The 14,869-nt window shown below is 59.1% G+C and overlaps 1 protein-coding gene across 1 annotated transcript; it reads right to left on the reverse strand.

Annotated features, from left to right (window-relative positions):
* Nucleotides 1-1,433: 1,433 nt before the first annotated feature.
* SNTA1 (syntrophin alpha 1) lies at nucleotides 1,434-14,695 on the reverse strand. The gene is made up of 8 exons (XM_058850437.1): nucleotides 14,413-14,695; nucleotides 11,938-12,123; nucleotides 4,699-4,897; nucleotides 4,400-4,607; nucleotides 4,201-4,331; nucleotides 2,834-3,030; nucleotides 2,572-2,759; nucleotides 1,434-2,301 (listed from the first exon to the last, which is right to left on the reverse strand). The coding sequence occupies exons 1-8, from the start codon at nucleotides 14,675-14,677 to the stop codon at nucleotides 2,209-2,211; spliced, it is 1,467 nt and encodes a 488-aa protein (XP_058706420.1). The 5' UTR covers nucleotides 14,678-14,695; the 3' UTR covers nucleotides 1,434-2,208.
* Between the last annotated feature and the right edge of the window lie 174 nt (nucleotides 14,696-14,869).

Here is a 14,869-nt window from a genome sequence, read left to right on the forward strand (position 1 = left end):
CTAAATTACTTGTTGTATTGATTTAACAGTTAGGAATGGGGGCGGAGGGGATTTCTTTTTTTTTCTTTTGCAAATCCATTTTGCAAAGTCTCCTGGAAATCTGACAGTTATGTGCAATAAAAAGTAAGGGCTTGTTCATCATAAAAGATTCCTGCTGCCAGCCACGGGGCTGTGCTGGGAGGAACGGGACATCCCCTTCCTCTCCATCACCCTGTCCTGCCAGGAGCTGTGCAGCTGAGTGCTGATGTACCCACCCCATAGGAACTATTCTTACACCAAATAAACTCTTACTGTGCTGCTTCTTCCCTGGGAGGGTGATGAGGCCCTGGCACAGGGTGCCCAGAGCAGCTGGGGCTGCCCCTGGATCCCTGGGAGTGTCCAAGGCCACGCTGGACAGGGCTTGGAGCAGCCTGGGACAGTGGAAGGTGTCCCTGCCCATGGAATGAGATGAGCTGTAGGGTCCCTTCCAGCCCAAACCTGTGGTTCTATGGTTCCTCCCTCAGACCACACACACCTCACTCACTGCCCTTTTTGCTCTCAATTTCTATGGATTTCCTTCCTTTTACTGCAACTTTTCCCCCTGCACCCCAAAGGCTGCCACAGCATCAGAGTCCCTGCCCTGGGAAGCAGTACAGCACATGGCAAAACCACATGTGTCACCCCAAAACCTCCCTCAAGGCTCCCCCCTTCACAGGGCAGCAGGATACCTGACATCATTAAAAACCACAGAATCAGAGGTCTGGGTTGGGAGGGACCTTAAAGCCCAGGTCATTCCACCTCCTGCCATGGGCAGGGACACCTTCCAGTATCCCAGGCTGCTCCAAACTCTATCAAACCTGGCCTTGGACACTTCCAGGGACCCAGGGGCAGCCACAGCTGCTCTGACATGATTTTGCTGCTTGTTGTTCCTCTGCCTGCAGCCTTTTAGAGAGTTTTAGTCCCTGGCTAATGGCTTTCCTGGGAGACTCCAGGTGCCCCCGTGACAGAGCCAGTCCAAAAGGAGAAGGTTAACCCAGAACTTGGCACTGCAGTGATGCAAACAGAGCCTTTTCCTGTTGTCCCAATAACTTTCCAAGCCTCTGCTGCTGCTCAGCCAAGCAGCTGCCACTAGAAAAATATAAAAAACAAAATACAACTTTCTGGAGTTTGGAAATGATGCTCACCCTCTTCTAACCATCCTAAAGTGCAGAGAATCCAAACCAAAGCTGCTGCTGGTATCAGCCTGTCCCTCTGTGCCATTCCCAGCAGTGCTGGGCACCTTAAAGACTTTTCGTCCCCACCTGAACCCCTCACAGTGTCCCCATCACCACCAGCTCACAGCAGCCTCCAGGCAAATCCCTCCCTTCCCCTGGTGGAAAACACCCCAAGGCTCAGCCCAGGCAGCACCCACAAACTGATTTTCGACTTAGCAAAGTGAAACCAGGAGACAGATCTTGGCTCCTGCTGGTTGTGATCTGCACAGTTTATTTAACCCTCCCAACAAGGCGTTTTCATGCAGAATCTTTTGGTTCATAAAAGAAGTCATTCTGCAGCAGCCACCTGACAATCCTCCCCCAAACTGAGAAATAAAGTGACCCCAGAGTGCACAAAACCAAACGAACCGTCCAACTCCAACAGAGAAAAGTGGTTCCTGTCATTCCATACAATACAGAAAAATTTGGCAAATACAGCTGATCTTGCAGTTCCTGTCCCTTAAGCATTTTAGAGCTGGTTTGGCCTCCAGCCCTTGGGTTGTCTGTCTGGAACACAGACACAGGTCCTTGTGCTGCAGGACCTGGGGACTCTCCGAGGGGTCCAACCCAGGTGCGGAAGAGCTGCCGCATCAGCGTTTTGAAGTGGGCAATATAAATATAAAACGTGGATACAAATGGGTTCTTTGTACAGAAAATATCATCTCTCAAGGCACTGGGGTGATGGCCATGTGTCCACTCGTGGGCTCCCAACGGGCTTCTCCAGCTGCTGAGGAAGGAGGGGGAAGAAAGCACCAGAGAAGTCCTGGTGCTGCCATCCAAGAGGGGGTTACACCCCACCGCTGCCCCCAAACACCCTGAGGGGTTCTCCTGGCTGGTGCTTTTCCTTGGTGGAGGTGATGTGATCCCATGGGGGCTGCAGTCTCCTTGGGATGGCTCAGGGCTGGGTTTGGCCAGGAGGGAGGTGCATAGATGGGCCCGGGGTTTGGGCTTCTCTGGCCAGTGCTGGGCTCCCTCGTCATGCCAGCAGCCCCAGCCGGGTCACCTTGGCCGACAGGAAGGAGTGGATGATGAAGACGATGGTCTTGGGGCAGGAGTGAAGGTCCAATTGCTGCAAAAAACGAAAGGAGGGATGTTTGTAACAGGGAGGGCTGTTCCTGCAGCAGCCAGCTTTCAGCCAGGGACCACCCAGAACTCCCCAAACTCAGCACGGCTTTACTGGGGCCCTGGGAAGGGCTGTGCACCCTGGTTGGGGTGGGCAGATGGGGCCATGTGCCACTCCCATGCCAGGCAGGAAGGGTGCCATGAGCAGGGCGGGTGCTCTGCTCCTCCCCTGCCCCCAGAAGCGTGGGTGGGACTGTTGAAGGCAAACCCAACTCACGATCTCTCCCTCTGGTCCACCAAAATCCAGGTAGAGCATCTTGGTGCCATCATCCGAGGACATCTGCAGCTTCTCGAAGGGCTGCTGGAGCAGGATGGTCCTGCTGAGCCCGGGCTCGCTGGTGGAGATGGTGAAGCCCTTGTCGATGTGGACGGTCAGAGTGCAGTCCTGCCCCTTCCACGTGCAGGCTGGGGACAGACACAGGACAGGGGTGAGCAGGGGATCCCACCGCACCCCCCGGGCCCCCCGGGCCCCCGCTGACCTGCTGACACCTCCTGGGCCAGCTCGGCGGCGCCGTGGGTGCAGTCCACCAGCAGGCGCGTCCACAGGGCGAGTTCTCGGGGGCTCTCCAGGCTGAAGAGATGTGTCTGCACGCCCAGGCGGCCGCCGGCACGCAGCGCGAAGGAGCGCTCGGCCTCGTACAGCGCCGAGCCCTTTGCCGGCCCCGAGTGCACCAGCCTGCGGCACGGCCAGCGCTCAGCACCGCGCCCCGCACGGCCCCGGCACCGCAACAGCGCCGGGCCAGCACCGCACCCTGCACCTCACCCCGCAGTACCCGAGCACTGCACCCCTGCACCGTACAGCATCCCAGCGCCAGCACAGCACTGCCCCGGCACCGCAGCCCTGCACTGCCCCAGCACCGCAGCCCTGCACTGCCCCGGCACCGCAGCCCTGCACTGCCCCGGCATCGCACCTCAGCGGTGCTACTCACACAGCTCAACCCCGCTCTGCATCCCGCACAGCCCCAGCACATCCCAGCAGAGCCCCACATCCCGCACAGCCCCAGCAGTGCCCCAGCAGTGCCCCAGCACAGCCCCACATCCCAGCACAGCCCCAGCACATCCCAGCACAGCCCAGCACATCCCAGCACATCCCAGCACAGCCCAGCACAGCCCCAGCACATCCCAGCACAGCCCCAGCACAGCCCAGCACATCCCAGCACATCCCAGCACAGCCCAGCACAGCCCCAGCACATCCCAGCACAGCCCCAGCACAGCCCCAGCGCCTCACCCGCTCCGCGGCCGCCAGGGGACGCTGCAGCCCCGCGGATGAGGCCCCGCAGAGCCCGCGCTGGAGCCGCCCCCGGCCCAAAACCCCGCCCGGACCCCGCCCCGAGCCCACGGCCTGCACCCTGAAACCCCGCCCCGGATCCCTCCCTCAAAACCCGCCCTGAAAACCCGTCCTGAAAACCCGCCCCGACACCCGCCCCAACCCCGCGACTCAGCACCACTGTGCCCACTGCCCTGCCACCACCTCTGGACACTGTCACCATCCCCATTGCCCTGCCACCACCTCTGGACACTGTCACCATCCCCACTGCCCTGCCACCACCCCTGGACACTGTCACCATCCCCACTCCCCTGACACCAACCCTGGAAACTGTCACCATCCCCACTTCTTTGTCACCACCCCTGGGCTCTACCATCACCTCAAATGCCTCTGCCACCATCCTGGAGTTCTGTCCTGACCCCCAGCCCCTGACACTACCCCTGGTCACCGTCACCACTTTGGGGGTCTGACACCAGCCCTGGGTTCTGCCCTGACTCCCAGACCCTACCACTGCCCCCAGGGACTGCCACCACCCCATCCTTGAGCGGGGCAGGAGGGCACCGAGCTGGTGGCCCCTACCTGGTGGCGATGAGGGGGTAGCTGTGCGTGGGCTTGCCCAGGGCGTCCCGGCTCTGTGGCAGGCTCCCGTACAGCAGCAGCTCCTTCTCTGTCAGCACGGCCAGGAGGTTCCTGGTGCCGGCGCTGGGGAGCTGCAAAGGGACTGGGTCAGGGCCACGGGCAGCACGGTGGCACGGGGTGCCGGGGGACCAGGGGGTACCTGCTCGGTCAGCCAGCCCACGTGCTTGATATCCCGTCCTGCCACCGTGCCTGCCCCCGCCAGCTGTGCCCGCAGCTCCTCCTTCACCCTCGGCAGCAGCGCGGCCGCGTTGGCCTGGATGGCGCCGAGCCACGACTGCGCCGTGGCCTCGTCCTTCGCCCGCAGGAAGAGGGCAACTCGCCCGTCCGCCGAGCAAACCTCCAGGTACCTGCAGGGACACGGCCCCGATGAGTCCCTGCCCGCCCTTGGCTCCCCGGGGCACCGCGGTGGCGCTGCCGGCCCCGCTGCCACATGCTGACCTGTGCTCCGGGTCGGTGGGGAGGCACTTGCGGGACACGTAGCACATCTTCAGAGGGACACTCCAGCTCTCCCGGAGCTCCCGAGGGGACAGCAGCGGGGATGATCGCTTCTGCTGGGCAGCAGGAGAGGGGTCCCAGCTAACTGTTGCACCCGCCGAGGAGTTCTTGAAGTAGGGCGAGATCTCCTTCATGTACTTCACTGGAAGAGAGACAGCACCTGCTGAGGACATGGCACAGGCCAGGGCAGCCTCATCCTGCCCTGCTGAAACACCCAGTGCTCTCTCTGCATCAGGGCTGGTGACCCCTCCATTAGCTCCCCAGAGCTGTCACCCATGGCTGCTGTGGGTCCCCTGCTCCTGTGGGTGCAAGGGTGGCACTGGTGGGGAGCTCACACAAGGAGTGACACAGAATCACAGAATCACAGAATGGTTTGGGTTGGAAGAGACCTTAAAGATCAGCACATTCGACCCCCTCATTCCATTTACTGGGGACTTCAAGCAGCATTAAAGGGACCTTCATGCTGGCACATTCATGCCAGAGCTTGCAGGGCACAAGGGGAAGATCTGTGCAGATGTCAGTGGGGCCTTCCTGCAGGGTGCAGGGGGATGGAGCATTGTGTGGCTCTTGGGAGGATGGAGGATTTGGACACTAAGCCCAGGAGTGGTCAGGGTTCTGCTGGTAGACACAATTATGGGAGGCTGTGGCCTCAGTGATAAGAGCAATTGCTTTAGGAACAGAAGAACATTGCTTATCACAGAATAGTCTGGGTTGGAAGGGACCTTAAAGCCCATCTCAATTCACCCCCTGCCATTCACCCCAAGGGCAGGGACACCTTCCACTGTCCCAGGGTGCTCCAAGCCCCGTCCAGCCTGGCCTTGGACACTTCCAGGGATCCAGGGGCAGCCACAGCTGCTCTGGGCATCCTGTGCCAGGGCCTCAGCACCCTCACAAAGACATCCTGAACCCTCTCAGTACCTCAGCCCCACCATCCCAGCTTGGGGAGCTCTGCAAGAGGGATAAAAAACAGCCTTTTCCCCCTTTTTCCTTCCCTTTAACCCAGATCAGTTCACAGTTGCAGACCTGAGCAGTTCCCTGGGGCAGCACACACAGCCAGGGGTGGGGAATGGGAAAGAGTCCCAGGCCAAAATTACACAGTCCAAACTGTGCTGGTACAGCCAGTCCTGCTGCCAGCTGAGGAACAGCTCTCAAATACCCTGGCTTGGCCCCAGGAAAAGCCTTGGAGAGTGTGCTCTCTGCTCACACAGCCCTGCCCTGTAAGCCTCAAACCAGGGACAAGAAATCAGTCCCCAGTGAGCCTGGCTCCAGAGCCAGAGCCCTCAGAGCCACACTGGGATGGCAGCCGACTCCAGAGGTTTGGGGGAAGGGAAGGGGGAGATGAAAGGCACCACAAATTGATGGGGCCCCACAACCACATCCTGAAAATGAGTTTGGCAATGCTGGCTGAAACACTCCGGCTGAGTAGGCAGGATGCCAGTCCTGGTCCTGCCCTGGGGCAGCACGGGACCAGCTACTGACTCCAGGGAAGGGCTTCCCTTTGGAGGCCCTTAGGAAAACACCACAGGACAGACGCATGCCTGCAGCCACGTCCCCAGTCATCCTGGCTGGTTCCACTCCAGGTCCAAGCCAGCAGAGTGGGTGGCAGGATGGGGGACACGAGCTTGGCTTTGCAGCCAACACTTGTAGGTGGCTGGATGGGCCCAGCTCCATTGCTGTAGCCAAGCCACAGCAGCCTGATGTGCTGCCAGAAAGGAGCCCTTTTCCCACCAGGAAAGACTCTGCACGAAGAGCCACCCACTCCCAAACTTCACCTGGCCACCACCCATCTCCTACCCATCTTCCCCCTATCAGCCCCAAGGCTGCCAGAGCTCCAGGAGTGTTTGAACAACGCTCTCAGGGATGTACAGGGTGGGATTGTTGGGGCGTCTGTGCAGAGCCAGGGGTTGGACTGGATGATCCTGGCGGGTCCCTTCCAACTATTCTGTGCTCTCCCCTTTCATTCCTATCCCAGTGAGCCCCCTAAAACCCCTAAATCCTGATATCCCGGCAGGAGCTGCAGGGAGCCAGAGCCCTGTGGGTGCTCTGCGGGACGGGCTATAAATGGCCACGGTGCTGTGCCACGCGGGCCGGGTCACCCCGCGGTGGCCCCGGGGCCAAGGAGGCGGCGGGGGGCCACCAGCCTCGTGTCCTGCACCTCCCGTTTCAAAAATAGCCACGTTCCCGCAGGCATCCGAGCCGCGCTGGATCTGACTCGAGCCATTAATCTTGGCAGCGGGGACCTGCCATTATCCCGGTGCCTGGGAACTAATTGGAGTTCAGAAAGATGCCATTGAGCCGCTGAAACCCGAGCGGCGTCCCTGCGCCAGCCCCTGGCTCCCCGGGCACGCGGGGGACGTCACCGGCATTAGCGGGGCGGTGGCGGGGTCACGTCCCGAGGGAGCCGCGGAGCACGGGAGCAGTGCCCAGTCCGGGACAGGGCACGGAGAATGAGGCAACAGGCAGGGTGTGTGCCTCGGGTACGTGGCTTTAAGGAGGTTTTCAGGCTGGTAGCGAAGCACGGGGGCTCCTGAGCCAGCACGGGGAGCTGGGAGGTGCTGGAGTCTGTGATGCTCTCCAGCCAAGGCCAGGTCACCATCCCATGGGAGCTGCTGTCCCCTCCAGTGACCCCAGCACTGCCTTCACAGCGGTGACTTACACTTCTGCCAGTCCCTTCACTACAGTTGGTATTGAATGGATGAATTCATTACCTCCATCTCTTTAAAGCAAACAACTCAGACCGTATCATGCATCACCTCTGCTAGTGGTAACTGTAATTCTTGAACTGTTTTTTCTTTCTAATTAACACCTTGCAGTGCTGGGGCTCCTGCCTGCTTCCCGGCAGCCTGCACCCTCCAAAAACCACTGGGCAGCAAACACTGCCTGTCTGCTGTTTGCTTAGAGCCACCTACAGCAGGCACACAGCCCTCAGTGGCTGCTGGGCTAATCCACATGGTCTCCAAAGCCACGTGGGCTCTCCAGGGAAAGAGCCTGTCCCACAGATCCTCTCCAGAATAGGGGACAAATAGGACCTCTAACTGCTCAGGGCTTTACACTAAGGAAAACTTTATTTTTTAGGGTTTTGGGGAACAGCAAAAGTCTCTGGGTATGTGGCCACCCATCCCATGCCAGGGCAGTGCCTCTGCAGGGGGCCAGGTGGTGGCACAGGGGCTCCCAATCACTGGAGCATCCACGTGTCCTGAACGCTGGAGTGAGCTGCACCAGGGACACGTTTAACCAAAGGCCCTGGGTCTTGCCTCTGTGTTGCAGCTGTTGGTTTTTTTCTCCCCAGCATTCCAGAAAGGGGCAGAACCATCAAAATTTTTGGTTTTATTTCTTGGGTAGAAATTCTCCCTCTCCAACAGCCCATCCCTGATAAGGCTGGAGAACAATCACAAACTGCTCCTGGCACCCTGGATCCTGAGTCAGCACAACCTGCCCCACGCATCCCCACGGCTCAGCACTGCTCAGAGCTAAGCCTGACCCTGCAGAGCTTCACTGAGGAGCCACAACGCTTCCTCCAAGTGGGAAAACAGACATGGACACCCAGAGCAGCTTCAAGAACACCCTCCCACTGCTTGGGTTCACCAGCACACCCTGCTTCAGCCTGGAGATCACAGCGTGGATTCCAAGAAGTTCCAGACTCCATTTCTGGTCAGGAATAGGATTGTGCTGCTGTTTCTCCTGACAAAATCTTCCCAGCAGCATCTACCCAGCTCAGCAAGGCCACCCCATCAGGAAATCTTCCAGAGAGCTCCTGGAGACTGAGTGCTGGCCCTACAGAGATGCTAATCCCACCTCCAGCTGGTCCCTCTCTGCCTCAGGGTTAATGAGGCAAAATTGGCATGTTAAACTTGGGGGGCTGAGCAAACACACTTCCTAAAGAGACACCCTGAAATGACCTGCCAGCTCCAACCTGATGCTCTGATGTGCTTCCAAAACAGGTAACAGTCCCCAGCACCCCAGCCTGGTACCATGCCTCGCCCCTGGCTCCAAGCATGAACACGACAGCAGCTCCTGTCCCAGCTGCCTCAGCTCAAGTCCTTCTACCCCAGGGAGGAAGACCATGCTGCTGTCCTCCTGCCCCAGGATCCCATCCCAGCACTCAGTGCCACATTCCATGCCCCAGCTCTTTGCTAAACATTCCCCTGTGCTGCACCGTCAGCAGGGAGATCATGGGACAACCCTCCGTGTTTCCAGGGAGGAGAAACAAAGCCAGGAAACTCCCCAGAGAAAGCAAAGCTTCAGAGCAGAAAGGTGTGGAGGTGGCATATGTGCCCCATCACCTCTTGGCATCATTCCCAGGGCAGATCCAAAGCCTTCCTTCCCACGGTTATGGAAACCAGCACTCCAGAGAATCCCCAGCTCCACTCTCTCCCAGCACCCATTTTTCTGAATTTCAAACTTCCAAGCAATTACTTAGCTAAGCAAGTCCTAAAGAGCAGAGCCAGTCCCAGAAGCTTCCCTGTGGCAAATAAACCGTGGATGTGAGATGCCCACAGCTACCCCAACTCCTCCTCCCTAGTGCTTCCAGTTCTTCCCCCATAACAATACAGCCTCACCAGGAAAACCACTCCTTCCCAAGGCAGCTGGAAGGATGTTTATCAACCTTCCCCTTGCTATGGAGAGTCTCTGGATTCCAAGCAATGAAAATAAAATTTAAAAAAAAGAGAAAAATAAGGCAAGGGAGAACAACTCTCCCCGAAATAACAATGTAATATAAATACAGTCCAACTCCTCCTGCAAATATCAAGAGAGTAGTTTGGCACATCCAAAAAAAATCTTGGCAGGACACACAGAGAGGTATCTGCGTGTCCTCACGCCTGGGCAGCAATGACACCCAGGAGCCTGAAGCCAAGCTGAGCAGCCCAGGGTGAAATCTGGCATGTGGAGCCACTGCTGATACTCACATTAAAACGCATCACCTCCCAGCTCTGCCACTTTGGGAAGTCTCAGCCCAGCTCACTGCCCTGTGAGGAGGCGCCAGCTCTGCCAGTTTTGTTACCTGCTGCAATGCCACCTGCAAACCATCCTAAAATCTCCAAATCCCAGGAATAACTGCAGCCAGGAGCAGCAAGGAGTGAACAGACACTGGCTGTGCCAAATACTCTGGTTTAGCACTCAGAGCACCATAAGGAAAACATGCACCATGCAGGGACCAGAAAGTGTCTAAGCAAGAGCTTTTTTTTAAGCTCTGCCTTCTCTATGCAGGAGAAGGCAGCAGAGAACCCCCTGGTTTAAAACCCTTCAGGCACTTTAAGCCCACCCCCTGCCCCTCAGTCCTGCCACCTCTCCCTGGGGCAGGGTGTTTGGCCAGCCAGCTCCTGGAGAACCACAGGAGTGGCAGGTACAAGGCAGGGCCACCACCTCCACAGCCTGACCATGGCACAGGGCCAGCCCCACCACCCCCACAGCAGCGCTGCACTGTGCCAGCACACCCAAAAACAGGGAAGGGATGGAGATGTACCACATTTATCAGTGACATCAGTGATCAGATGAGAAGCAAAGATCCCTTCCCTTCTCTGGGTGGACCCCAACAACATCAGACACAAACTCATCCTAGAGCTCCAGAGTGCTGTAGCGGGAGCCAGCCCAGCCCCAGCCTCCTCCCAAGGGTACCTGCTGGGAGTTTTAAATAATTAAGAAGCCCAGCAGGTCATACCTGAGCTCAGCAAGCTACAGCAAAGTCCCTGCCTGCAGCTGCCTCCCAGGAGGGGGACCTGGATCCCAGGGAATGGAGGAGGAGGAGGGGTGCAGGGAGAGAAATTGTTCTCTCCAGAAAGGGCAGCTCCTCTCCACCTCTGGCAGGAGCTCTGTCAGAAAGGAAACCCACACTAAAGAATGGACAGAAAATAACAGAGGGAGGGTGGTCTGAGAGCAGCGGCTCCAGGCAGGAATTTTGCAGACTCACAAAGAAAGAAGCTCTTGTATTTCTCTTTGGTCAGAAAAAAACAACAAAACCACCCCACCACCAACCCTATCTGCTCCTAGCAGCTGTGCAGAGCAGCACATTCCTCCAGCTGAACCGTAGTCCTGAGGCTCTCAGGAGAGGAACAACCCACAGCAGAAAGGGCTGAGCAAAGCTAAAAATGAAAATCTGGAGCTGAGACAATCTGGGGAAGGCACAGGAAAGCCGGAACCACAGTAGTTGCTGTCAGCACAGCACATAGAACTGCTTTGTCCAAGGACAGCCCCGAGCACTGTCCCCAAATCAAACCTCCCTTTGGGATCTGGGAAAGGGTCTCTGGTTCCAAGCCCCCCCTGTCAAGCACGGTGACCCCAGGGACTGGTTGGAAGTGAGGGGAGGGGAAGGCTCTTTTTCTGAGATTTGAGATGCTCATCCCAGCCTGGCCGAGCTGGCAGAGGGTGGGCAAACATGGACAGATGTGATGTGAAGGGTAACCAGAGAAGAATGGGGTCTCTCCCTCAGGACTCCCATGGTCCAAACCCATCAACACTCACCCAGTCCTCAAGTAGGGCTGGAGGGCTCCTGCAGTGTGCCAGCCCCCTCAGGGCTGGGAGACACCAGGGACCACCTGCCTGGTACCGAGAGGGAGCCTGTTCCCATGGAACAGCCTGCTCCAGGGTGGTGAAGGCAGCATCCCTGGGATATTTGTGGCCTTGGCTTCCAGGGATCCCCTAGGTGGGCAGCAATCCCCTGGATGGGTAGTTCCTGAGCAGGCCCTGCCTCACCCTCCACCTGCCCAAAACCTGCCCAGCAAACCCCAAGGTGCTCAGCAGGAGTGGGGGGCCAGTGCACCCCCTCCCTGCTGGCATAAACCTACACCAGCCAGGGATGTGGGTTTAAATTAAAAACACAGGAAAAGCAGAAAATGTTTTCTCTTGCCCCAGGAACTGCAGACGTGGGGGTGATGCTGTGCAATGAAAGAATCCCAAATCCCAGAAACTCGTCCCACGCCTCCCACTGCTGCCTGCCCAAGGTCCCACAGTGGGGAGACAGAGCCTCTGGGCATGGAGCACTGGCACACACATCCCTCCCTCTCGGAAGGAGACTGGGAGATCCCAGCAGTTACCTCCAGCTCTCCGGATGAGCAGACAAATTACTCTGCATATGTTGTTTTCCATTTGAAAGAGTATGCAAATGCAGCTGCAGATGATATGCCACCCCTGTGTCATCCCAGTACCGAAGGACCCTTCTGCCCCCACCACATTCTTGTCTCCTACCTTCCAAGATCACTTCCTTGCCCGTTTTCTTCAAGGCCTGCACAGCCTCATCATGCGTGGCCTCGGACAGGTCGGTGCCATTGACGGCAAGGATGGCATCCCCCACGTACAGCGCCTCGGTCTGATCCGCTGCCAGCCCCTTAAAGATCTTGGAGATCAAGATGGGCATTTTATTCTCTCGGCCACCTTGAAACAGAAGAGACAGGGAGCGGTTGTGGCTGTTGGAGCACTTGGAAGCGTGGGTGGGGAGGGGGATGCTCTGGTAGCAGATGGTCCCAGCAAGGCTGAGCCTTTCTGCTGGCACTCAGTGCACTGTGCCAGGTCAGCCCACTGCCCACTCCCCCAGATACCCACAGGACACCTGTACCAACCACAGCAGCCAAAGCACCATGAGACTTTACAGCTGATGAAGCGATTGCTCTAAAACCACTCAGATTGGTCACAGATTATTCACAGAGCGAACACATAACATGGCCATCTCCCCATCAGTTTTGGCAGGGAAGTGTATCGTTATTTGCATTATTAATCATGTCTGCTGAGCAACTATCCTGGCTCCAAGGACTTTATGATCTCAACAGATAAGACAGCTGAATGTTTTTGGAGAGGCCAAAGAGCCAGGGAGAGGTGAACTACTCTGGCTGCGTGTTCCCGTCCACACAGCAGCCCTATTTACCGGCTGCTCCCCACCGTCCCGACTAAAAGAATGCTATTCAAACCCCCGGCGGCTTCAGGAGATCAATTTGCACATTGACTTTTGAACCCGCAGGGAGATCCGAGCTGCCTCCGTGCCAGGGCACAGGGATGCAGCAGCCACTGCCCGAGGCAGCCGGGGATCAGCAGTGCCCGATGTGCCCTGCGCCCCGGGACAGCCTGTCCCGAGGAGTCTCCAAGAGATGATCCTCATCCCAGAGGGAGATGCTGAACCCCGCCCGCTGTCACTGCCCGCCCCGGGCTGCTCCCAGCCAGTGCCACAGGCATTTCCTCGCTCAGCCGCCTGCCAAACCCTGCGAGGGCTCCGGTTATCAGCTGTCAGAGGCCCCGGCGGGGGCTGCTTCGTCCTTGAGGCAGCGGCTCCTCGCACGGCTGCCAGCGCCGAGAGCCCTGCCAGGCTAAGAACCTCTGCCAGCCCAGCTCTCGCTCGGCTCCCCACTGTCCTGCCAGCCCCAAGCCACGTCCCGTGGCAGGACATTCACCTGCGGGTGGCACCCAGTGTCCCTGTGTGAAACACGGCTCGCACATGAACACTGACATGCCATCAGCCCGGTGAGCAGTGATGTCCTGCTCTACCAAGGCTGCCCCACCCTCCACAGCAGCTTCCACTGCCCGGTTTTGATGGCAACTACTTCTTTTCCACATACGTCACTGCAAAAATAAAGTTTTAACTGAACCAAGGGAAGCTTCTCCTTTCCTGGGAGAGCCACTGAGCAAGCAATAACTTGGCAGCCAAGGGGAGTTACGAAAGGGGGTTTGTGCTTCCCAAAAAAAGGGCTGACAGGCTGGGGCACCCCGCAGACACGGCCAGCAGTGTCGATCCAGTTCCAACACCCGCACATTCACACTGCAAATCCCCCCCACTTCCAGAGGGAGCCGGAGGTTGAGGCTGTGTCCCCTCCGAGCTGGGAGAAGCCACGTCAGGAGGCGAGAGCTGCCCTGTGAGTGCGCCCGGGGCTGCCGAGCCCGCTGCCTCTCACAGCCACGCTCCGTGACAGCCCCGTCCCTGGCTCCCCGCTGCCCTTTTCATCCCGCTTTCACAGCTCGCTTGGAGTCGCGTGAAAATCAAAGGCAGGCAGAAAGGCAGGAACGCCATCCCTTCCCCAAGAAGTTTCCAGCCTGAAGTTCAGGCGAGTCACCAAGGAGCGGGACAGCTCGGGAGGGAGAACAGACATTTAACAGGGAGGCTGTCCGCGCTTGTCGGGAGCACACATCTCCAAACCCGAGTGCGCTGTTAAACACCCCCCACCCAGCGCCGGCAGATCTCCAGGGCCTTTACATCGCTCCCTTCGTTCTGCTGACAGCATTAAAAGGGCATTTCCCAACTCAGGAACACGGTGGGACAAGGACACGCCGGCCCAGCCCTCCCTCTGGCTGCAAAAGGGCAACTTCCGTGTAAGCGGGTGTCCCCCTGCACCCCACCTGCCCCGTGGGACAGCACCGTACCCGGGGGTGCGGGGCACAGCGGGAGCCCCCTCCGGCTCACAAACCCTGGGGCCCCTCAGCCCGGCCGGGGCACAGCGGGCCGGCACTGCCCGTCACTCTGCACCCCAAATCATCGCCCTTTCCGTAGGCTGGGAATGGTTCGGTTCCCGTCACTGCCACGTGTGTCCCTCCCCGTCCTGAGCTGGGGCCGGGGGATGTGAGGACCCCGATCTCAGCCCCGGTCACAGCGGGGCTCGCTCCAAGCGAGCCGCGGGACGGCAGCAGCAACAGGTCCCGGTGCCCCTCGCCCCCCGCCGCCCCGGGACCCCCGGGCCTCACCTTTGATGCTGATGCCGAGCCCCCCCACGTCCTGCTTGACGACGCGCACGGTGCGCCTGATGTTGGCGAGCGCCTCGGGAGCGGCGGAGCCCGGCTCGCCGCCGTTCAGCTGCGCCGCCGGGGCCTCGGGGCCGGGCCCGGGGCCGTCTGCGGGGCTGACCCCCAGCACGTCCTCGGCCAGGGTGAGCAGGACGCGGAGCCACTGCCCGCCGGGGCCGCGCAGCTCCAGCAGCCCGGTGCGCGGGGCGCGCCTGCCCGCCGCCATCTTCGCGCGCTCCGCGTCCCACACCGCCCCGCGCCGCCCCTCAGCGCCCCGCGCACCGCCTGTCCCCGTCCCACACCGCCCCTCACCGCCCGTCCCTCACCGCTCGTCCCACACCGCCCCGCGCCGCCCCTCAGCGCCCCGCGCACCGCCTGTCCCCGTCCCACACCGCCCCTCACCGCCCGTCCCCGTCCC

The sequence above is a fragment of the Poecile atricapillus genome, chromosome 15 (assembly GCF_030490865.1).
Source record: "Poecile atricapillus isolate bPoeAtr1 chromosome 15, bPoeAtr1.hap1, whole genome shotgun sequence".
In the NCBI taxonomy this organism is placed as follows: domain Eukaryota; kingdom Metazoa; phylum Chordata; class Aves; order Passeriformes; family Paridae; genus Poecile; species Poecile atricapillus.